This window comes from Leptopilina boulardi, unplaced genomic scaffold (assembly GCF_019393585.1).
Source record: "Leptopilina boulardi isolate dan_hultmark-lab unplaced genomic scaffold, ZJU_Lbou_2.1 LbouV2_165, whole genome shotgun sequence".
NCBI lineage: Eukaryota > Metazoa > Arthropoda > Insecta > Hymenoptera > Figitidae > Leptopilina > Leptopilina boulardi.
The window spans coordinates 1,658,214-1,683,298 of record NW_026137713.1 but is presented as its reverse complement, the minus strand read 5'-3'; the positions used below and the strand labels follow the sequence as shown (position 1 = coordinate 1,683,298).

Genomic DNA, 25,085 nt, shown 5'->3' with positions numbered 1-25,085 from the left:
ATGGTAAATGAAATTTCTCCCATATTAAATTCATTTATTAACAAATTATAATTAGACATAAAAATTTATTAATTACTTTATTTAAATTAATAATTTAAAATCTATTTTATTCATTCAGTTAAAGAAAAAATATTTTTATTCTCTAGAAGGTAAGTAGGAAGATTGTGTTTTATTTTTTAAACATCAACTTTTAAATAAACAACTATATTTGTAATAATAATAATAAATTTTATTTAGAAAATTTACAAATTTTTTTTTTATAGAATATTTATTTATGTTTTTTGATTATTTTGTAATTTAGCTTCCTTTAATTTCTTAATTATTTCTGGATGTTTCAAAATTCCTTTTCTTCTTAAAAATCTTACTAAAGCTGGAGCCACTGCTAATGTTATCATAATCCGTATGGGTGCAAATAATTTATGAATACCATATGCTAATGTAAATGTTGATGATTCAGACAATAGTTTAGTCGTCATTTCATCGTTACACATTGTCGATACTATTTCATGCATATCGAGTCCACTGTAATGGATTAAAATAATTTTTTTGATTATTAATATTTTACAAAATTTCGACAATATTCAAATTTCAAAAAAAAAAAAATTTTTTTGTTGCATTTAAATGTTATTAAACTGTATTGTTAATTTAATTATTAATTTCTGTAGTTAACAATACAGTTTAATTATTAATTTCTCATTTTTATTATAAATTTATTATTTAAAAAAAAAAACTACGTAATGAAAAATATATAAAAAGACCTAGAAATAGCGAAGTAGAAACCACCAAGTGACAATAATGATATTCCAACGTGGAAGACTATAATAGTTTTTCCGTAATCTTTTATAAGAATATCCAATTTTTGTTTTGTTGTTAGTTTTAAATTTGAATCTTCAGTTTTTGAAGATTTCGCAGTTGATGGATTTATTGTATTTGATTGTGTGGAATAATTTCTTGATTGTGAATTCAAAGCGATAGAATTTCTAAAAGAACCTATGCAAAAAAAAATAATAATTTCATCAATTGAGAATGTAAAAAAAAACAAAACTAAATTAGAATAATTTTAATATTAGAACAATAATATTATATTAGTTTTCTAAATTCTTAATAAATTAAGTGCGTGAAAAATTTGAGATAAACAGAGGTAATTATATGTAAAATAGCAGGAAACTCATTATAAAATTAAATGAGATATTCAATTTTTTTTTTTTTATTAATACAAAATTTTAAAATACAATCTTTAGATAAAAATTATAAAAAAATTCACACGAATTATTGAGATAATAGATACATTAAAAATGTAATTGTCATTTTTAATTTATCAATTTGTGAAAAAGATTCAAATTAATTAATTATTTTCGAAACGAACCATTTTTTTTATTCTGTTTTAAAAGTTGACATTTGTAATGTGACTTTTGCATATCATCAGCAATGTATTTTTCATCACGAGCCCATTGTCCACCTGGCATATTTAAATAATTTGATTTTCCAGTGGAATTAAATGGTTTTGGCACATTTGTTTGCATGGAACTGTTTAAACTAACAGTTCCAAAACAATCGTACGATGCCACATGTAAATCGAGATTTATTATTTTCGATGAATTTGAAAATTGTTTAACATCAGTTGAACTATAAATATCGCGAATTCTTTCTGGAGTAAAACGACTTGTTTCATTGGCAAAAATTTCCGAGACATTCATCGGTAAACGTAAAATTGGAGCTTCTGGATATTTATTAACTTTAGAAATATGAAATCCTTTTTTCATTGTTTCATTTTCTCCGTAGAATGTTGCTGAAATTTAATTTATATTGTCATAAATGCTTTAAAAAAAAAAAAACGAATAAGCATTTTTAAGAAAAATGAAAAAAAAACAAATTTATACAAGTTATATCAATTTTTTTTTAAGACGACTCATTTATTATGTGTAATAATAATAATTAATAGTCACATTTGACAGTTGCGTGTTTGACGAAATAACCCCAACTCATCGAATTAGATAAGTTTTGACAATTTCCAATTCTTGATAAAGCCATCATTCTGAATTTAAATGATTTTATTAATTATGCGATTTTGATGAATTCCACAAAATTTTCTGATAAAAAACACACTATAAGAAATTCAGGAACATTCTGTCAGAAATTAAAACCTTGTCCACAATATTTATATATGTTTGAGAAACAAACCTGTTTGACAAGTGACCGTGACCTTGAATTAATATAATTATGTAAAAAAAAATTCATCAAATTTGTATCCAAACAATTATAAATGCTTCTTCACTATACACTATTTAGTTCATTGATATGAAAATACATATTCACTGTTCAAGTTTTAATATTAAAGGTTAAAATATATATATATATATAACAATTGGAAAAGAAGGAAAACTTGTTGTTTTTCTTGTATAAAATAAAATAAATAAAGATTTTTCCTAAAAAGCAATGTGGAGAATGAACCTGAAGTGAACTGAAAATCGGTGCATTTTGTAAAACATTTCTACCAACTTTGGAAAAACTATACATTTGAAAAAAGAGAAAAGATTTCACTATTATTAAAATTTTCATTATATAAAATTCAAAAAAATCATGTTTCATAATTAAATAGTGTTTTTTTCTATTTGAAATAAATTTTTATTTTGTATTTAAAATTTTTATTCAAAATGTAATTATAATGTTGGCTAACTTGCAATGATGAGTAGCGTTCCTAACCTAGAAAAGTCTATGCAGAAAACGTGCGGGAAAATATATGTTTTATTATACTGTTATTAATATTCGATTATTATTATAAATAAAGTTGTCATTTATGGTTTACAATAATTATTAAACAATATAATGACTGCAAACTCGTACAGAAATCAAATATTGTTTAATTTATTCTACTTTGTGTGACAAATCTCAATTTGCAACGATTTCTTTTCTTGAAATTGAGGTTTAGATAAATAGGTAAGTTAACTAAATAATTTATTATTTAATTACTATTATATACTTTATTTACTTAAATAACTACTTATTAACCTAAATATACATTTTAAGATTGTTTGGTAATTTAACCTAAAAAGATTCGATTGCGTTATTAATCGAGAAAAAGAGCAATGAACATCATAGAATGTTTATCACGTCCAGAAATTGGTATTTTACGAAGAATTGTTTACAAATTGACAATATGGATAAATCCAATAATTTCATCAACAGAAATGCATTTTTCACATTCTCAAATGCGATATTTGCACAAAACAAAAAAATTACTTTCTACTGCAACAAATGACTCGAAAGATGTTATTTCAGATAGAAAAGAAAAATTCAAGGATAAGTTATCACTAAAAAATTTTATGACACGACCAATTATGAAAACTGAATCAATTCCATATTTAAAAAAAATTGACGGTGACAATAAAAAAGGTAGAATAGCAATTTAATTTTAATTTAATAAATTTAATTTTATATTTTAAAAATTTTATTATCTTTTATTTCTTCTTTCTATTTTATTTAATATATATATATATATTGTTTTTATAATTTTCCTATATAGTTTATTTAGAAATTTTTGGATGTCAAATGAATGTAAATGATGGAGAAATAATATTGGCAATTTTGAAAAAAAATGGTTATAAATTTACAAAAGTAGTAGATGAAGCCGACATTATTTTGATTCTTACGTGTTCAATACGTTCCAATGCTGAGTTAAAAATTATTCACAAACTCAAAGACTATAGATATTTATTAAATAAGAAAAAAGCCATGGGAATTTCCGAACATCCAAAAATTGGACTTTTAGGTAAATTTATCATTTTTTGTTTATTTTATATTTTTTCTAGTTTCAAGTGATAATAATTATAATTGTCTCAAAGAAGAAGGAAAATAATAATAAAAAAAAAAACAATTTACAGGTTGTATGGCTGAACGTTTAAAATTTAAACTTCTTGAGAGAGATCGTTTAGTTGATATTGTGGCTGGTCCTGACAGTTATAAAGATCTACCAAGATTATTGGCAATTGCTAATGATAGTGAAACGGCAATTAATGTAATTTTATCAGCTGACGAAACTTATGCTGATATTACTCCAGTTAGATTAAATCCAGATTCTATTTCTGCCTTTGTGTAAATTATATATTTGATTTAATTTTAATTTTAAAATTAAAAATGTGTTTAATAAACTTCTTTTTTTTCTATCTTCACAGAACTATTATGAGAGGTTGTGACAATATGTGTACTTATTGTATTGTTCCATTCACACGTGGAAGGGAAAGATCACGATCAATAAATAGCATTGAAGATGAAATTAGAAATTTATCAAATGAGAATGTAAAAGAAATTATTCTCCTTGGACAAAATGTTAATAGTTATTTGGATTCTATTGTACATTCTACTAGTGTTAATAATACCCAATTGTCAAAAGGTTTCACTACAGTTTACAAAAGTAAACAAGGAGGATTAAGATTTTACGATCTTTTGGATAGAGTATCGTTAATCAATCCTGAAATCAGAATAAGGTATCTTTTTTTTTTTTAATTTATTACTAAAATGTTTAATATAAATTTAATAAGTTTTAAGTATTTTTTTTAATAAAAAAATATTTTACATTTTTTACTGTAAAAAAAAATAATTACAGATTTACATCACCACATCCAAAAGATTTTCCCGATTCTGTGTTGCAATTAATAGCTGAAAGGCCAAATATTTGTAAAAGTCTTCATTTACCGGCGCAAAGTGGAAATTCAGATGTTTTAAAGAGAATGCGACGTGGTTACACAAAAGAATCATATTTGGAATTAATTGAAAATGTGCGAAATATTATTCCAAATTGTTATATATCCAGTGATTTTATTGTTGGATTTTGTGGTGAAACAGATAGTGAATTTGAGGACACAATTTCACTTATGGAATTAGTTAAATATAATAACGCTTATTTATTTCCATACAGTATGCGTGAGGTTAGTTGATATTTTAAAATAATAATTTATTAAATTCTTTAATAAAAATTTAATTTCCTTTTTTTTTTAGAAAACTGCTGCTCATCGACGTTACGAAGATGATGTTAGTCCAGAAGTGAAAAAATTGCGTATGATTAGAATAACCGAGGTTTATCGACGTGAAGTGGAAAAATTGAATACAGCTCAAATTGGTCAACAACAACTTATTTTAATCGAAGGAGTGAGTAACTTTTTTTTTTATTTTTTAATTCAAAATTTAAATAATTAAAAAAATATTTAAATTTTTTTTAAAAATTATTCTAGTCGAGCAAAAAGAATTCAGATCAACTTGTGGGACGAAATGATGGTAACATACGTGTGATTATTCCCAATTCTCATGTGGAGGAGAATAAAAATTCATCCACTAAAAGACAAATAGTTCCAGGCGATTATGTAGTTGTACAAATTGTCAATGCAAATTCTCAAACTCTCAGGGGCGATCCTCTTTATATATCAACATTAGTGGACTTTGAACAACAAAAGAAGTAAACTATGAAAAAAATAAAAGAATCCCCATTTGTAAATAAGGTATTGATTAATTAATTTAAATGAAAATATACTGTACATGGAAATTTATATTCCGTTTTTGAATAAAATTTTAATCATTTGTTAATATTGTAAAGTTACAGAATGAATCCTAGAATGATGAGGATGTTGAGGAGGATGATGATAATGAAAATTATTTTAATGGTGATTATTTAATTTTTTTTTTTGCATGAAAATATACAAAAGTTTATTTTGATTATTTTTTTACATTATTAATTGTTTAAAAAAGAAACTGCTATACAATTATTATGTTGTCTTTGGAAACATCGGAGGGACACATAGAAAAATATATTTAGACTAAGCTCGCGGTGCCTATGTTAATAACAACGTTGTCAACTCCTCGTTCATAAACCGTCAGGTCGTGACCTCGTGGTTGTTCGAGCAAGGCAGCAAGTTGTTCTCCACTAGGAAATGATCCTTGTGGCAGGATAACATCGCATTCTAATTGACCTACAACATAAAATTGAAATATTTCATTTTATACATTACAAATTTTTTTTTGTTTTTTTAGAACACAGTGGCTGGAAGACAATGTCGAGTCTAAGGATTTAAAACCTCAGTTTATTTACACAATCGAATTATGGTTTCACAATAACATAAAGGTAAGAATATTTTTTAATTTGCGATATTAGAAAAGAGGAAATTAAAATAGAAGAAATAAAATAATCGGATATTATTAACGATGACCTTGGGAGTAAATCTCACCTGACAAAGAAGGAGATGCTCCTTTACTGGATCCATACATCCGTGTACTGTAGCCAGAATCATTATGCGCGTCGTGCAACGGAGGAGTTGGACTGTATACGGCATTGCGCGATCTGTATGGCATCTGGGCTATCGTGTCGTAGGGTACATTCTCGGACATTATTCCTTTAACTCCGTTCATTGGTCCCGGTTGTTCCTCGTCATCATCGGCTTCACTGCTCTCACTATCGTTACCTTTAATTCAACAATTTCACACTTTTATTTCAGATATTTTCAAAAATATTTTTCATTGTAAATTTTTAAAAATACATACCATTTTCACGATGCCAACCATTGGTCATTCCATTTTGTGATTGTATTCTTTGACTTGGTGAACATGGACTACGATTTGGACTTGTTGGCTCGCTACTTCCTGTTAAATCCCGTTTACTTCTACCATTGTGCATTCCAGAAACTTGTTGAAATCTTTTAATCATCTCGTGTACACTACGTCGTTTAGGTGAAGTTTTCCAATTTTCAAAATTTTCATCTAACTCATGACTCGATACAAGTTCATTGGACATGGATATCTGATGTTGCAATACCTGCTGTCGCAAACTAACTGAAGGTGAAGAAGCAACTCCCAATGGTGATGAACGATCACCCCTTCTAATTACCCCATCAAAAGTTTCATTAAGCCTGGCGGGAATATCTAATACTCTTAAAATTGGTCTCGATGATCCTGTTAATGACGGTAGATCCTTCATTGATTTGCTGAGCCTTGGTATTGCCGGTATATCCAAATCATCAAGACTACCACGATGAATATCGCCTGGAATTTCAAAACTACGATCGTGCGGCCTTTCATCCAATAGATCTTCCAACGATCTTGCACGTGCTGGTGGATTTTGTTCATCCATTGAATTTTGCCTTATTGGTCTCTCGCTATGTCTACCTTTACCGCCTCGCAACAATCTTTGTTGAATGTGTGTATGCCTCTCATCACACCTTGAACGTTCGACAGCCACACATCTTGTTAATTCTGATATCTGTCCACGTGTTCGTTTTTCCAAATTGGCGACCTTGAGATCAAGTCGCTCATGTGCTTGATCGATGTGAGCCTTTAATTCAGCTTTATCCCTTTCAAGTTTAGCCTCCATGTGTCGAAAGAATGGTGCACAATAGCAGGTGTAACCAACGCCCACTGGTCCTTTTCTGATGTTACCCGCGAGATCAAGATAATATTGTTCGCCACGACCAAGTGGATCCGATGGTAAAGAATCAAGACGTGGTTGGGGAAATGCTTCTGGATCGGGATAATAATGACAACCGTACGGTGACCATTCACGACCCATCATTGTTTTTTCAAAATGTACCTTATGTTGTTTTCCACCTTTCAGTTTCTTTTTCTCCTTTTTTGAACCACTATCCCTACTTCCACTTGTTCCACTTCCATTTTTTTCCCGTTTCTTTTCACCTTTACCATTTGCTTTCCCATCTACTTTGTCAATAGACTGTTGTTGTTGTTGTTCGCCCTCGCGACTCTTACTACGTGCACGACTTTTGCTACGTGCTTTATTGATTATTTCCAATATTTCCGAAAGATTTTTTCTTTTCGCTATATCCTTGGCTGTTTCGCTTTGCTTATTACGTAGGGATCTATCGCAACCGGCTTCTAAAAGAATTCGGGTCAATTTCCTTCGACCCATTGCCGCTGCAATGTGTAGTGCAGTGTCTCCATTCTGTAACAAATTTTTCATATGGTAAAAAGAAGGTACTATTTTAAGGTCAGAAATAGGTTTTATAATTTAAGATGCAAGTTTTTACAATCTGTTAAGGCCTAAGTAGAATTAATTCTTGAATGGGAACGCAATCATCAACGGAAATGTAAGAATGAGTAGGATAGCAAACATCTTTATTCTTCTCTCAGGTTGGTTCCACAATAGGCAAAATCGTATCGTCTTGAAGACGATTTTCAATAAGACAAAACAATGCCCGCGTCTATATTTTCCATATGGTTGTGAATCGTTTGATCTTGAAAATCGTCTTTAAGACGGTACGATTTAGCCTATTGTGAAACCAATCTTACGTTTCCGTTCACGAACGGACGTTTCATGAAGCTTCGAAAGAAATCTATTTCTAATCTGTAATTAGTCCGAAACAGTCCGATTTATTGTCAGGTTTTTGTCATTCGGAAATTAGTCCGATTAAATTCGAAATTTGCCCGATTTGTGCAACTATAGTCAATTTGGAATTAATCAGGTCTAATCCGAAGTTAGTTCCATCAAACGTAACTAGTGAATGCAGATTCTTACTGATTACACAGGCCGGATTAATTTCGGATTCAATCGAAGTAATTTTGCATTTATTAGTTGTGAATGATCCAATTAATTTCGGATTAATATTTTTTACCAGATTAAATCAAGATTATTGTGGAATAATACCGAATATTCCGCATATATAAAGATTTCAGATGATTACGGACTCATGTCGGATTTAGTTTTTTGACAGTATATATAGTTAATCCGAATTGTTGCGTACTGTTTACATATACAAATTGTGGATTATTTTTTGATCTAACTAAAATCAAATTGTTGTGGGCTAATTGCGGATTTATTTCATGTCAATTTCGAACTATTCCAGATGGATGTATTTATATTTTCATGCAGACTGATTGCTGACTAATACAGATTATTTTCGAATTGTTTTTATACAATTTTTGAACTAATCCGAACTGATTTGTCTGTATTTAATCTGAAATCAGTCCAAAATTTTAACCAGGGCTTAGATTTTTTTTAAACTGTAATTGGGAGATTTGGAATTAGGAGAGATTATCGAACTTACTTTATTTTGTTCTGAAACACGACAGAGAGCGGAAATTAGTATTCGTGTGACGCCCGCGTGACCATAACGTGCAGATGTATGAAGTGGTGTGTCTCCATACTGAAAAGAGAAAATAAAATACAATTGAGCTGCCGGATCAAAGAAGGGCACATAAATTTGTCTCACTGGAAAACGTTGGCCCCTGGCCACTTGAAATTCAACTTTTGATTTTTAATATTTGTTATACATATCCTTATAGGAAATTTGATTGCGCATCTTTTTTTCTAATGAAATTTTCTTCCATCTATTACCGTTTTCGAAATATTCAAGAAAAACCGTTTTTTTGAAAACGTCAAATTTAATTAAATTTTTAACTTCAACTCAAGATATTTCAGTCAATTTTGCATATTTTTCAATGAAACAAAAACGAAAATACGCGTTATTATATTCTACGAGTGACTAAGAAAGAAAAAAGCTGTTTTGATTATAAATAAAAAAGTTATTAATTTTTTATTGAGGCATTGCAAAATTCCTGAACTGTAAATTTCACCATGCGGGGAAGTCTGGCAAATTTTGAGTGACAAAAAACTTCCAGTGAGAAAGTTGTTCATAAGGGTCTAAAAAAGTTTTCTGGAAAGTTACATTGCAAATAAATAATTAGTAACAAAATTATGAACGTTTAAAGTTGCGCGAGCGGCTGAACTGATTATAAGTATCACTATTATAGTGATACGCTCAGTCGAACTTATTATGGTAGCAAACGCACGGCAAAAGTTCAGCCGCTCGCGCAACTTTAAACGTTCATAATGTTGTTACTAATTATTTATTTGCAATGTAACTTTCCAGAAAACTTTTTTAGACCCTTATGAACAACTTTCTCACTGGAAGTTTTTTGTCACTCAAAATTTGCCAGACTTCCCCGCATGGTGAAATTTACAGTTCAGGAATTTTGCAATGCCTCAATAAAAAATTAATAACTTTTTTATTTATAATCAAAACAGCTTTTTTCTTTCTTAGTCACTCGTAGAATATAATAACGCGTATTTTCGTTTTTGTTTCATTGAAAAATATGCAAAATTGACTGAAATATCTTGAGTTGAAGTTAAAAATTTAATTAAATTTGACGTTTTCAAAAAAACGGTTTTTCTTGAATATTTCGAAAACGGTAATAGATGGAAGAAAATTTCATTAGAAAAAAAGATGCGCAATCAAATTTCCTATAAGGATATGTATAACAAATATTAAAAATCAAAAGTTGAATTTCAAGTGGCCAGGGGCCAACGTTTTCCAGTGAGACAAATTTATGTGCCCTTCTTTGATCCGGCAGCTCAATTATAGAAACACTGTTATTCATAATAAAGGATTTCGTGACTTCTTTTGGTATAGAAACTGGCAATGAAAAAGGATGGTAGAGGTTTAAAATTTTACTGCTTTTGTAAGGCAACGAAAGTGTTAATTATTTATGGTTACGTTTTGTGAGTTCCTGAAATGTTGCGCGAAGATACCGGTTTTTCAACGTGGAGTTTTAGTTCAACGTACATTATTCTGAAGGTCGGGGTTACATCCAGCTAAGAGAAGTTCCCGACAGCTTTGGTTGTGTCCGTTTTGGCAGGCCAAGTGAAGTGGCGCAAATCCAGCGAGATTTCTCGCGTGCAATGGTGCACGCTGTGTCCCAAGGGCCTTCGCCAATACAGCAACAGTTCGACTATAGCCTCGCCATGAAACTTCATGTAACGCTGAGTTCCCATGCTGAAACATGCATACAAATCGACATTGAATCATTTCATTGCTCATATTTCCATTCTACATTTATTTATATTTATCAAATCAAAAATTTGCTCAGGTATTAAAAGGACGAGAAGAAAAAAAGAGATATTAGAAGGTAGAGTAATTAGTATTGCGGTAGGTAATAATGAAACTCATCAAACATTCGTTTTGCTAATTGTTCAATTAGGTGTAAAAGAGAGAGAGTTATCAATCGCGTGAATTTATTAAAAGTATCCGTTGGGTCAACCGGTCTTGAATATCGCGTGTTCGTCTTTTACACGATCATTCCATACAGAAGCTGTGAAAGGATATATATACGAAAATGCAACATGGCACTTTCCTGGTGCTGGTTATCGGTAGTTGCATATCGGCAACTCTGTTACCAACGTTCGGCATTAATGACGTTTGTTGCCGTTATCATAAGGGAGTCTCCCTTTTTTCCTCATCCCTGTTCCTATATAGTAATTTATCACCGACGAACCCTTCGAACCGGTTGTTGTGCACAAACTATAACCTGGAATCAATTGCTGCTTTAAATATATATGTGTTCGAAGAAAATCCAATCCAAATACAAATGGGTTTTTTAAAAGTTCAAAAAATAGTATATGTTATTGACCTTTTTGATTTTATTTAAAAAAAATCTCTTCCTTGAGGGATTAACTGTTATTTTTCTTTTGAAAAAAAAAACTAACTTGTCAATCGAGATTATATTACAATCATTGGTCGTTAATCAAGTTTATCGGGCTTTAGGCGCATTTAATGTGTGATAGTAGGGAAAAATTTTATAAGGAGATAATCTTCTGCATTATTTTAGAACCTAGCGTGCACACTCCAATTCTCTACAGTCTTTTAGCCTCTGGTCAAATTATTACGTTCATGTATACGGACAGGGTACTTTCAGTATTAGTCAGCTGTTTGTTGTGCATGCATGATGTTGATTTGTGAAGCATCTACACTTTCTTTTTATGATATAGAATTTTTTTTTTTGGAGAGAAATATTTTTCATTTCATAGAGAAATATTATTTAGAATATATATTAATTGAAATAAATAGAAATGGAAGATTTGATCTTGAATCAAGATTTTTCAGTTACGTCCTGTTAGCTGCAGCTAACAATAGTTATTATTTCTGAAACATTGTAAAAAAAATTATTTTTAAGTATATTCTCATCTTGCGGCAATGGTCACCAATTTGCCGGCAATGTCCTGGGGCGTGAGACAACGACCAATATATGAGGGAATTGAGTATCAAACCCACGTATCGGTTCCACGCAGTGTGACGTGGATGATCTCTTGGCTGTTAGTTTCTTTATTTTTAGCTGTCTCATATATGTGCTGCATTCTTGTTGGGAATTTCTTTTTTTTTCTCATTGACCAAGAAGGTGCGATCACGATCCTTTCCTAAGGGTCGGCACGTTTGCCTGTGGGCTCACAAGACGTAATTCTATATCTCTTCGCAGGAGATACAGGTCATATAATGATCTTCCTGTTTCTGGAAATATTTTTAAATTTTCTTTTCTCACTTTTTCAAGTGTTTCAAAAATTTTTAATTAAAATGTTAGTAGAGGAATTTGAGTCGAATATTGAAAGACCAGGAAGGCGAGGACTTCTTCGTGAATAGGTTTGTAATCAGGAACGCGAGGGTGATCTTATCTTGCCAGTTGACTATCCTTTAACGCTCGTATGTTAACCAAAGAGTCACACCATATTTTCTCTCTGATATAAACAGGATGCTATTTGTACTGGAGCATCAGTTTATTGTGCAATAAAAAAAAAATGATATTTTTTAATTTATTAACCGCAATGTATAGAGAACATCGAGATTAGATTTAATAGCTTGATAATAAAATTAAAGTATTATAATTTAGATTCCTTTACTATTTTTTAGATATTATTACTATTTTCCCTATATTATACTAATCTGATATTTTTTTTCAGAATTTCAAAAACATTTCGGATTTAAAGTGCGTCAAAGTACCGCATTTTGTGTATAGTGCGTAAGGTTGCAGAAGCTCTGTGCGGAGACACAGGCCGGATGCCGCCGTCGGGATGCAGAAAGACCGCAAGGAAATCGTTAAAGTGAGAATAGGCTGTAGATATATATCGTATGGCTCGGAAGAATTCAAAGTGTATTTCTCCAACATTGTGTGTGTTACATACACCGGATAGAAGTTTTACCGTGAACTATAAGGAACCCGTTTCACAGATAAAAAAATAATCGTAAGTTCCGTTAATTCGAAAATATTAATTTAATATATTACAATTTATATTCTTCCGCAGTTTTATTAATTCTTTAAATTTTATTTTCCAGTGAGAATCATCAGATGATGAGGAAAAATTCGGAATCATTGACAGAAAGGACTTTGCTGATTTGGGGTGAGTAATAGTTAAAGAGGTTTTTTAATAAAAAATCTGAGCAAATAAACCATTCTTTCATTGCGAATAACAAATCATCAAACTGTATAGTTAAATTAAATTTAATAATGACGAAACTGGTTCAGCTTATATAAATCACAAAGTAAGAAAGTTGTCTTTCTATAATGTAAATGTCTATAATTTACTCGCATTTTTTACTTTTATCGATTTAAGAATAGATTATTGCAAAGCAGATTTAGGTTACAATGGTAATTTCTTCTGTTTTCTTTGCATATATATATATATATTATGTGTTCCATTTTAATAGAAGTCTATTTCAAATTGAAAAAAAAAATTTTTAGTGAGATTTTATCCAAGTTTAATTCTTTAAGCATCCGCCTTATAATTCCGCTTTGAACGTGTCGAGACGATTATAGCATTTTCACGCCTGGAGATCAACATTGTGGTTGAGGCAAAGTGTACATGATATCAAAGCGAATTGATATCGATCGAAATTATCTGCAATCGCAGTGAACACTCAGTCGAGGTATATATTGCGTTCATGCTGATCGCATTTGATCATTTGAATAAACTATTCCACACTTGAAACGGTGCATTTCTATATTGGTCATTCTCTTTCAGTCGAGAAAAAAAGAAAGATTCTTCAATTAATAATTCTTATTGATGATAGATTAATTAAGTTATTTCAATGGATTTTTATACTCGTAATGGCATCCAAAATCTTCATCATAAAATTCGTTAGGCAATTAATATCGCGGAATTCGATTAATTATATTTCTTATCTGAGGATCCAGAAATGTAATTATTTTCTAAAATGACATATAGAAATTACCATTGAGAAAAATTGAAATTCAATTTACAGGATAAATGAGATGAAGTTATATTTAAAAAAAAAGAAGAAAGTGTAAGAATCGAAAGGAAATAAAACAAAGGAAAATAGTTTCCTATAAATCTAGCACTTGGAGGATGTCTTGTTGTATATTTGCTCGTAGTAAAGCTTTCCTGTCCATCTAATCGAGTAAAACCGGCTATCGAGATCGCATGGCGGGTCGAGATCGATGAAGAAAAAGCGGAAGAGCCAATGAGAGCTGAGGTGGTAAGGCCCGAAGATATTTCTTTGCAAAAACTAGAAAATTCGTCGTATTCAATGCAATATCTATGAGTATGGAATGATTTTTTAGTTTTTTTTTTTTTTGCCTTCACTGTCGGTACATGTGTGTATCTCCATTGCTGAACAACATCGATTAGTTTACTTTTTAATTCTCTTTTAATTACTTTGTAATCGAGACTTATATCAAGAACGAACTTGTTCTTTTTTACACCAACAAATAATAGAAACATTTTCGCATTGATAATATTTTTCGAAAAAAAATTAATTTTGAATATTAAATGTTTTAACAAAATTAATTAGAAAAGTATATTCTGGAATATATAAAGGATTGTAATATCTTATAAAAGACTTTCATAGGTTGAACTTTCTCATTTGCCTACACAATGGGCAAGGATCATGGATCATCGACGAAGGGGGAAAATATTTTTTGAACCTCGAAGGATGATAATAGCGGGAGGCAACCACGCCTATAACCACTTTGCCTGTGGTTAGTTCATGTTATGTATTCTCAAAAGGACGAATGGATAGACATACTTATATATACTCATATTCAGATAGAACTTTTCCGGTTCTAAATCATGACGAAGTGCTGGTATTGTTGCTGTCGACGTTTTCACGTGGTTTGCCGTCAAAACTCCAAGTATTCCTTTTCATGCTGATGATGCTTAGATTTACAAGAACTTGAGAATATACGATTGTGATGTTTCTATATAATGTGAACCTCAACCTCTTCTTTAACAAGATTCATTCAATGTTAATGGTATACATTGAAATATGAAAAGGTGATTCCATTTGATGTATTTATAAATTAGCTATAAAAAAAAAAGTCATTTAGAGGGGGAAAATTTTGATAGAATAAGAATTCTCTCACAAAAAATTTTGTATATATTTGATTATAATGATTGAATCAATCGAGATTTAATAATCGATTATATAATTTTGAATAGCATACTTTTTTTTTGTGTGAAAAAAATTAATGCCATAGGTGTGTATTCTACTTTTTTAAGACATATATCGCGATTTTGACATAAAGGAGCTATTTATTTGGATTTAATCCTCTTATCCTATATGTCAATTAACGGATTTGCTATTCGTGAATTAGAAACGCTTCAAGCGTAACTGAAGATATACATATTTCTTGAATGAAGCTGATTCGTTGAAATATTGAGTTTTGCCTATAACGAAGAAAGTGATTGATGACTTACATGTCTTTTTAATGCGAGTCTAATCTCTCGAGAACATGCGAGAGATTCGATTTCTCTTCTTTATATTATATATCCTTTAAGTGACCACCGTAAGGATTTGTTCATAATATTTTTTATCAACAAATAATCTTCCTTTTTTTCCTTGAATATCACCGTGGAATATTCCCATGATTTTACAGAAAAATCAAAATGTCCGCATCATGGGACTATTCCACAGTGACATTCAGGGTATATTCCAGTGACATTGAGGGTAATATTACAGGAATATTCCAGTGATATTGAGGGAATATTCCACGGTTATATATTGAATTTTTTTTTAAGTGTTGAAATAATATCCCAAGAAGCACGTAATATAACCTCAATATCAAGGTAATATTACATGTAAGATTCGTAATATAACGTTGTAATATTACAGTAATCTTACAGTGATCTTAAAATGTCCGCCTCAAGGTAATATTACCGGTAATGTTACTGCAATATTAGGCGCTAATATTAAGGTAATATTACAGTAATATTGCAGTAATATTACAGTAATTTTGCAGTAATATTATACCGTAATATTAAGGTAATATTACAAGAGAATATTACAGTAATATTATGGGAACATTTCTTTATGAAAAAAATCTACCCATCCAGGGAATCGAACCCCGAACTCAAAGCACACGAGTCCAGAGTTTTACCAACAAGCCAAATTGACTTATAATATATTTACGTTTTTTATGCTTTATGAATAACTCAAATCAGTCTGTAATATTACTGTAATATTACCGTTAATATTACAGTAATATTCCTGGTAATATTACCTTGAGGCGGACATTTTAAGATTACTGTAAGATTACTGTAATATTACAGCGTTATATTACGAATCTCACGTGTAATATTACCTTGATATTGAGGATATATTACGTGCTTCTTGGGATGTTATAAATTGTTATTTGAATAAGCAGGAAGATTAAAAACACATTTTAAAAAAAATTCAATGTAACCGTGGAATATTCCCTCATTATATCACTGGAATATTTCCACAATATCACCTAAATATCCCCTTAATGTCACTGGAATATTCCCTCAATGTCACTGGAATATACCCTGAATGTCACTATAGAATATTCCCATGATGCGGACATTTTGATTTTTCCAGAAGATCATGAGAATATTCCTCTCTGTGGTATTCAACGGATATTCAGGGAATATACCGTGCTCCTTGGGTTTGGATATATTTTAATTTTATATTTTAAAATTAAAACATCCGAGTTTAATTTGAAAAAAAAGAATTTAAAATTCTTTATCTCACATACCAATAGGTAACTTTGTTGAGATTAGCGTATTGTTATTATTATGTCTGAGTGCCACTGGCAAAGGCAATTTCACATTTTACGATAGTAGTTATTGACTGAGCGTTTAATATTAAAAAAAAATATATTACTTTTTAAATAATTAATTTTATACCTTTTTTGTTTTTAATTGAAGATGTATTTTATTTAATGGTAAAGAAAAATATTTTTACCTTTTCTTGTTTAAAAAATAAGTTTTTGTGAATACTAGTGCGCATGTGTTCGTAAAAGCATATGGAATGCGTCATTGACGGTCATTTCTTTGTTTTCGCTTCTTGGTTTCATACTTATATTTCAGTGTGTACAAGAAATTAATATCGTAAGGAGAGAAAGAAAATTATAAAGTAAGTATAAAAATATTTTAACTAATATTAATAATTATTTTAATATTATTGAGAAAAGAAATTTTTAAATATTCTGTGCATGTATTAGTTGGGAATCACCGAATTCTCTCCTCTTATAAAACAAACTCTTTTTTCATCATTATCTCATTTCTTTTGTTATATAAACAAAATTATTTATATTTGTTAATTCATTGTTTAAATTTCTTATTGTATTATTGTAATAAATCTATTTTTTTAAATTTTATCTATATATAACACGTTTATTTTAAGGTTATATATTTTTATGTATAAAAGAAAATTGATCGCCGAATTTATTTTCATTATTATTTTCTCTATTTATATAGGTAATTTCTATTATAAAAAAAAAAGAAAAATGGAAACTGACGCTCGTCCACCACAAAAATTATCAAGCACCGGAAATTTGGCTACCAATTGGAAAAGATGGAGAAAAGAATTTAACACATATATGATCATCACTAAGGGTTATAATAAACCTCAAGAGGAACAAGTTGCTTGGTTGGAAAATTTGATTGGACCCATTGGATTAAAAGCTCTCGAAAAAATAACCTTTAATAATCATAATGATGAAATGACAATTTCTATTGTTCTTGAAAAATTGGATCAGTTTTTTAATCCTGCAAAAAATGAAATTGAAGAAAGATATAAATTTTTTTCAAAAACAAAAAAAGGAAACGAGTCCATTGATACATTCATTCGTGATTTAACAGTAAGATTTAGTTTTTATTATTTATTAGATATTCGTTTTTATTTTAATATTTCAATATTTTCTAATTTTTCAATAATTTTTCATTTCAGGATTTAGCAAAATCTTGTAATTTTGGCGAACAAATGGAGAATTTAATTCGTGATGCTGTGATTCTTGATATAAAAGACAATAATCTTCGAAAACTTTTATTTGAGGAGAAAATGTTAACAATTGAAAAATTGAAAGTAATTTATAAAACATATGAAATTAATTCGGAAAAAATAAAAGGTGTATCTAAATTGTTGGCAAAAACAACAGATGAAACAAAAACTGTTATTCCAAATATTAGAAGGCCAAGATCATTATCAAGAAGACCATTATTGTCGAAAAATTATCCTCCAAAAAATTTCACAAAAGGATGTTGGAAATGTGGACAAGTTCATCCAATAAAATCTTGTCCTGCTTTTAAATCCATATGCATTTATTGTGATCAAATAAATCATTTTTCAAATCGTTGTCCTATTGCGAAACTGGATGAAATTCAAATTACATCAAAAACAGAGGTAAGTTAGTTTATAATAAATAATATTCAAATATTTGTGAAAAGATATTTTTTTTTTTTTATTGTTTCGTTTTATTTTTTTAGCCTTCAGTTAATAAAACCATTTCTAAATCAACGGAAGATATTACTGAAGCTGAAGTATAAAAAAGGAATCTTTTTTACTATTTTAATTTAATGTTTTATTTCATTTAATCGTATTTATAAAAAAGTTCATTTGTTTTTTTTTAATTTCTTTTTCCGAGGAGAGATCTCCTTAATAAACTTGATAAAATGTAAACGAATAAATCAAGTTGTTAACATCTTTAAATGAAAAATATTTTCAATATTCAGATATATTTTAAAGTATATATATATATATAAAAGTATTATGTACAAATGATCTTATAAACATTTAACAATTATTAAATAAAGAGTTTTTTAAAATAACTTGTGTTTTTCTTTAACCCAAGTATACTGAAAAAAAAATTTATTTGATTCAAATACCGGTGTATTTGGTTATTATCAAATAAATATTTACTTGAATCAAATATTTCTTATTTGAATCAAATATATAATATTTGAATTAAATATTTCAGTATTTGAATCAAATACCATTTATTTGATTCAAATAAATATTTGATTCAAGTAAATATTTATTTGATAATAACCAAATACACCGGTATTTGAATCAAATAAATTTGTTTTTCAGTATAGAATGTAATATTAAAGGTTTTTTTTTTTAAATTTGTTAAAATCTTTTTTAAAGTCCTTTTTTATGTGCTACTTGGGAATATATTTTTTACTCCTTTATTTATTATGTAAATTATTTTCAGTTTTAAATTGTGAATATAAATAACATGGAAACATTTAATTTTTTTACGAACATATTTGCAAGCGATCTTATAATGTAGCGAGTGATCATTCGGTAGCAAACAATATAAGAAGCTGTGCGAGGGTATATATCTATACAATTGCAGAAGGGTGCTACTTAGATATCAAAGAGGGAACCTCAAAGAAACCTGAGAAGCTGAATGTATGTAGCTTGATACACACAATGGTTGTGTGGTGCTAAGAATATCATTTGAATTTCCGCGAGGATTTAAAAAAAAAAAAAAAAAAAAAATTCTGAACAATATAACTAGATTTCTATCGTTCGTAATGTAGGGTCCTAAGAAATTGTTTTTTTAGAGATAACAATTACATTTTATAGTTTAAATGTTTCATTTATCAAATTCTAAATATTTTTGCATTTTTGATTTTCAGTAAAGTCGTGCTTCCAACAATGGAAACAATTTCAACAATGGAATTCTTTTCGGGGTTGTAGTATGCGGCATCAGATGATTCTTAAATCCGGATTTCCACATTTTGGAGGTGATTACAAATTATGGTAAGTAAATTTTTCTATAATAGTTTAATGTTTAAATGTTGATAAAAAAAAATAGTTGATTTTTTGAAAAATTGTTTGCAAAATATTTAAGTAAAGAGAAGTGCGTTGAGTTGACGATAAAATATGCCAAGGAATGTAATAAGCCTTGAACCGGGACCCTGAGACTTGTTATAGGTTATATGTATAGTCCCTTCAAGTCTGGTTCACACCCTTCACAACATCTCACGTAGAGGAGATTTTGCAAAAAAAAAAAAAAATCCTCAAAGGCAAAAAATGTTAGTTTATATTTAGGTAATACTTTTAGATAAATTTTATCTAATATTTCAAGAATATTTTTTTCACATTTTGTTTGTTGATTTATTTTTAAGAGAAAATTTCTTCATAATATCCGCATGTGCTCGCTAATGATCTTCACGCGTTTAAATTATAGTTGTATTGTAGCAATTAAATGACATTCAAGAAATTCAAGCAACTGTGTAAAATCATAAACCGATTCAATTTAGGACTAGATATTAAGTGATTAAATAATAAACATATATACTTGGAATCATAAAATGAGGCTTGCGCGGAGATCATAAACGATAAAGTTGTAAAAAAAAAAAAGGTGGAGGCAGAGAGAACTTATTTAAAATACCTTTTTCACTTTTAGACTTTATATAATCGCATCATTTTCTTTTCGTATATTGTAAAATTCATTATACTGCTTGTAATTTCTCTTATAATTACAGCAAACCGCAAAGTTGTTTTACAATTTGTATCAGGGGGACATATAATTATCGATACTATTTAATCTTTGCGCGGAATGTTGCTATTTACAAACCAATTAATTTTTCTATACTTTTATGTTTCTCTTTATAGAACAAGTTTTGTAAAAAATAAAGAAAAAAAAAATTTTAATTTTAAAATAATAAAACGGTAGCAGAAATCGGTATAGTGATTATCTGTAATATTCTCGCCCAACGAGGAAAACAAGTTTTCATTATTTTATCTCCATTTGTAGAGAATGATGATCCAGTATGTCATATTGCATAATTAGTAATGCGCAATGACTTTAGAAGCATTTTATTCCGAAAACGGTTGCAAAAGTAAAAAATTTAGTGAAAAAAAAAAGTTATATTCAAATTTAGTCTCCTGCTCTTTTAAAGGAAAAAGAACCCAAGGAATCCAGTATTGAGAAAATAAAGACTTTTACATTCTTTACAATTTAAGAATGCAATTAAAATAACAGTGCACTTAACAGGGTGATGGTTTTTCTTTTTGATTTTGCGGAAACAATACTTTACTAATGAGAATACATTAGTAGAATATAGGAAGAGTTAAGTCAGGCAATACCACATGCTGACAAGAAACCGCAGTCGATCGTGAGGGTATTTTCTCTCGTCGTCGTTTACACAGTCAACCTGCGTAATGTCAAAAAAAAAAAAAAAAAAGAAAAAAACGATAAAAAACTTTCTCACCATTTTTAGAAGTCTAAAGATTTTTAAACTATTATTCTACCCTAGGTAATTTTTCGTAGTTTTCTAACTAACAAAATTCAGTGACTGAATTCTTTTGTTTTCTGAAAAAGAAAAAAATTCAAAAAATTTACATAAATATTTAATGTGAGAAAATTTTTGATTGTTACAGAATTATTTTTATCATGATAGTTGGAAAACCTATTAGTTGAATACACACGATTTCATGGAAGAAGAGAAGATGTTTGAAATGACATCAGTGAGAGCTTCTATACTCTCTGTTAAAGGCGCGGCTTCCACGATGACATTGTCCCAAAGGAAAGAAGCGGCACGAATAACGAACAAACTAGATGGAAGCTAATGGTATCGGATGTCCAAGCGCGTCAAGCTAAATACGCTTTAGACAGAAATGGTGATCAAGCATTATAAGAAAACAAAAAAGAATTTCTCAAGAAATATATCTCTTTGGAAAATGTTGAAATTATAGTAAGTTTTAATAAAATCAAATAAAACTAAAATCGTTATTTTATTTTTATAAATCTTGTGACAATATGTCACCAATGTATTTATAAGCCGTACGCGGTTAATTCCGTTGAGAGAGAGTTTTTTTTTTTAAATTTCTCTGAATGTCATTCAATGTTCCAGAATCGAAATGCAAGTCATGACAAGACACGAGTGCCAAGCTACCGGGTTGGATTCAATGTCCATTTTCCCTTCAAGGAAGTTACTGACGAATAGTGGTAATGTACATCTAACGAGATCGGCTTCATCGAATGCCAGTTTGATATGCGGATCCATTATCTGTATGACTTCAGATTCACAATATAAGACAGCACATCAGAAAGGTAAGAGAACTTCTTTACTGTTAGGTTCGTAACTTATAATTAATTATTATCGTATATATAGTCACATATAGAAACCAATATGCGAAAAGAAGTTCCATTTATCGAAAAAGAACAAATCATTTTGGTACAATTTTTCCTCTGCTAATTTAATTCAAATAATTAAAGAGGAAGTAAATTTTTGTCACGGTAAAGATTATTAAATTTTGAAAATAAACGTATAGGTTTTAGACGATATTTTATACTGTTAGCATCAAGTGTTATACACAAACGATGATAGCGTTGACCATACCAAGTAAAACGTGCTAAAAGTCCACTTAGTGTTTATACTGCATGCGACGACGTGAATGCTTCTTTGTACTTCGTTTTAGCACGTATCTCTCATTTACAACAAGAAAAGTTGGTGTGCAGCAACTTTGCAGACTTCTGCCGCTCTCTTTCTCTCTCTCTTTATATATAATACTCTACGGAAAGTGTTACTGGAAATAGATGTTTAATAGATGGTGCCCCGCCTCTATTCATGTTTGCCGCCAATTCCATAAGAAGGAAATGCCTTTTAAATTCACTAAGATCAAATTAAAAAGTGCTTAAGTTTTTTTTTTTTTTTTTTAAATACTATTTTAAGTGGAAAATTAAAAAACTTTTTCTAATTTCACAAATGGAATAACAAATTTTATTACCGCAACGAATTCATAAAAAAAACACGATATTTGTGAAATTAAATTGCGCGAAGAATGAATTTTTAATGAAGAGGACACGTGCCTATAACAGCGACGATAATATGCTAATGAGATTCATTTTTTATCTTTCTAATTATTAGTGACCTGGGATCTGAAAATTGGTGGAGGTGTCGCTTATTGTCACATTAAAGTATTCGATTACTTTATACTCAGACTACGAATTTCTTAGCCTCTATATAACGGTTTATATTTACGATCAGAATCGTGCCATAAATTCTTTTGAACTTTGGTCGAATGTCAAGACGTAAAAAAAAGAAAGAAAGCTTCTATCTCTTTTGTCCCTTCATAAATCAAGTAGTTATTCGAATCGTTAACGAATTTTAATCGCACACGTGATGCAGCTTTAATAATATCGATTTAGAAATATTTTTTTGAAAAAAATATTAATCACAATTTATAAAATCTTTATATTTATTTCAATTGTGTTTTAATTGTACATATTTTTTTATATAGTTTATACTTTCTAAATTTGAATTAGCGATAAGTATACCACTGGTACACCAATCAGCGGATATACGCTGAAAAATCAGTGAAATTCCACTAATTCATCAGTGCATATAAGCTGATTAGAATCAGTGGTATACTTATAGCTGAGAATTAGCGAGATTCCGCTGATTCAAATTTAGAGAGTAGTAATAAATTTGTTGCATATAATATTTTGTGTCAAATCAAACTTGAGTTGAACCTGATCAAAATCCGCTTGGAATTTTATTGAGCTAATCCGCTAGGGGGCAAAAATGTACTAATTAAATTTTAATTTTATGATCATTAGGTGCAAAATTGTTTTTTTTTTTTTTCATGACCACTGCATTTCATTCTCAAAGTAAATTTTTTTCTCCACTATTTACCGCCTACAAAGTCAAGTTTCTCCTCTGGTATATATTATAAGATATCGTTTCGTTCCGTCTCATAAGTTCTTGTACTTTATGGAAGTTGAACGATTTTCCGCGCTCCCTTAGAGCTATTTTAATGGCGCCCCTTTGCCATTTAGACCTCGACGGAAAGAAAGATCCGGAACCTTATAGTTTGCGGGACATTGTATAAAATCTAAGAGAATCTCACTTTACTGTATGAAGCATATAAATACGTAAGCGATGCTTAAGAAAGCAATTATTGTGGAATTGCAATTGTCACCTTAATGATCGTTTTAATTATCTTATAGTAGCCTATATCTTTAAGGATTAAAATGACATTCTAAATACTATAAAATTGAAATTTGCAATTTAAATACAATTCTTTTATGAAATCAACAATTTAAATCAAATCCTGTTGTCTAGAGATTCAATCCTTTCTCTCATAAATTGTCAGTTATTATAGGCGCGACATATATGGCCTACGGATAATGTGAGGTGTGATAAATCTTAGAATTCCATTGACATTTTTCTTAAATGATTTGAAAAAAAAATATTTTTTCTTGATCTAGAAATAGAGGGATAGTTTATTAAACTGGATTTCTATTCAGGTTTTAACAATGTTATTCTGTTACTGTGAGGTTAGTAGTGTGGATTTTGAAATAACAACTCAGCATCCTATATCGTCTTGTAAAAATAGAAGGTACAGAATCTCATTGACCCATCGGTTCTTTAATTTAAATGTATTTAATTTTGTTTAGGAATGTATTTTCAGCAGTACATCAATTTGAAAATGTAGAAAAATCTTAAATATTTGGAGTACATTAGATACGGATGAATAGGGATTTTATGAAGTTTGAATAATTAGAAAATGCAAAGAAGTAATTTGATTCTTATAAGGTGTTGATGCGCCTTTATAAAGACACCTCGATATAAGAGGCCTGAGGTCAAACTTTATTGTTTTATATCCGATATCAATAGCCTTATTAGCAACTGTTCTTACGCTATGAGTGTGTATAAACCGGTTTTATTTCTATAAAAGCGTCCTTGTGATACCAAGAGAAAGAGAGAGAGACTATTTTTCCATGCTATTCAATAAAATTAATAACCACACAGCTATAAAATCGTGTTAGTTCTCATTATATGTTGATTGCCCCTTATGTAAATCAGCTATAGGAACAAAAGGCAAAAAAAGGAAGAAAGCGCCATGTAATCATTACAGTGTCGGAAATCGGTGACTTAATTAAGAAGCATTACTAATATATCACATTTATTTAAATAATAATTATCATTAATTTCAATTGAAGTTTATGAAAAATATTTACGAAAAAAGCAGCAGAAATTAAAAAGTCAAGGAAAAAATTAGTAAATTAAAATTTAAAATTAGATTAATTTAAATCTAAATTATTTT

The 25,085-nt window shown here is 29.4% G+C and overlaps 4 protein-coding genes across 8 annotated transcripts in view; 2 read left to right on the top strand and 2 right to left on the bottom strand.

Moving 5' to 3' along the window:
- Positions 1-207: 207 nt before the first annotated feature.
- Positions 208-2,462, bottom strand: LOC127277038 (uncharacterized protein C18orf19 homolog A-like). Of its 5 annotated transcripts, none has more exons than XM_051297843.1 (5): positions 2,182-2,461; positions 1,947-2,105; positions 1,367-1,789; positions 759-990; positions 208-522 (listed from the first exon to the last, which is right to left on the bottom strand). In XM_051297843.1, the coding sequence occupies exons 2-5, from the start codon at positions 2,032-2,034 to the stop codon at positions 273-275; spliced, it is 993 nt and encodes a 330-aa protein (XP_051153800.1). In that variant the 5' UTR covers positions 2,035-2,105; positions 2,182-2,461; the 3' UTR covers positions 208-272. The 5 variants fall into 5 exon arrangements, with proteins under 5 accessions (XP_051153800.1, XP_051153802.1, XP_051153803.1 ...); XM_051297845.1 differs by having other exon boundaries at positions 1,947-2,090; XM_051297846.1 differs by having other exon boundaries at positions 1,947-2,035.
- Positions 2,463-2,683: 221 nt separating this feature from the next.
- Positions 2,684-5,577, top strand: LOC127277031 (CDK5RAP1-like protein). The gene is made up of 8 exons (XM_051297827.1): positions 2,684-2,937; positions 3,028-3,393; positions 3,524-3,769; positions 3,882-4,092; positions 4,173-4,484; positions 4,604-4,925; positions 4,996-5,145; positions 5,229-5,577. The coding sequence occupies exons 2-8, from the start codon at positions 3,087-3,089 to the stop codon at positions 5,451-5,453; spliced, it is 1,773 nt and encodes a 590-aa protein (XP_051153784.1). The 5' UTR covers positions 2,684-2,937; positions 3,028-3,086; the 3' UTR covers positions 5,454-5,577.
- Positions 5,578-5,661: 84 nt separating this feature from the next.
- Positions 5,662-25,085, bottom strand: part of LOC127277029 (ankyrin repeat domain-containing protein 6) — an 82,805-nt gene continuing 63,381 nt past the window's right edge. The window contains exons 5-9 of the mRNA XM_051297821.1: positions 10,557-10,766; positions 9,039-9,137; positions 6,529-7,936; positions 6,216-6,449; positions 5,662-5,960 (exon numbers count right to left, since the gene is read on the bottom strand). Coding sequence (XP_051153778.1) covers positions 5,803-5,960; positions 6,216-6,449; positions 6,529-7,936; positions 9,039-9,137; positions 10,557-10,766 — 2,109 coding nt within the window. The 3' untranslated portion in view covers positions 5,662-5,802. The remainder of the gene's footprint in view (positions 5,961-6,215; positions 6,450-6,528; positions 7,937-9,038; positions 9,138-10,556; positions 10,767-25,085) is intronic.
- On the top strand, positions 17,001-18,744 carry LOC127277039 (uncharacterized). Its single transcript, XM_051297848.1, has 4 exons — positions 17,001-17,153; positions 17,498-17,880; positions 17,970-18,422; positions 18,506-18,744. The coding sequence occupies exons 2-4, from the start codon at positions 17,527-17,529 to the stop codon at positions 18,563-18,565; spliced, it is 867 nt and encodes a 288-aa protein (XP_051153805.1). The 5' UTR covers positions 17,001-17,153; positions 17,498-17,526; the 3' UTR covers positions 18,566-18,744.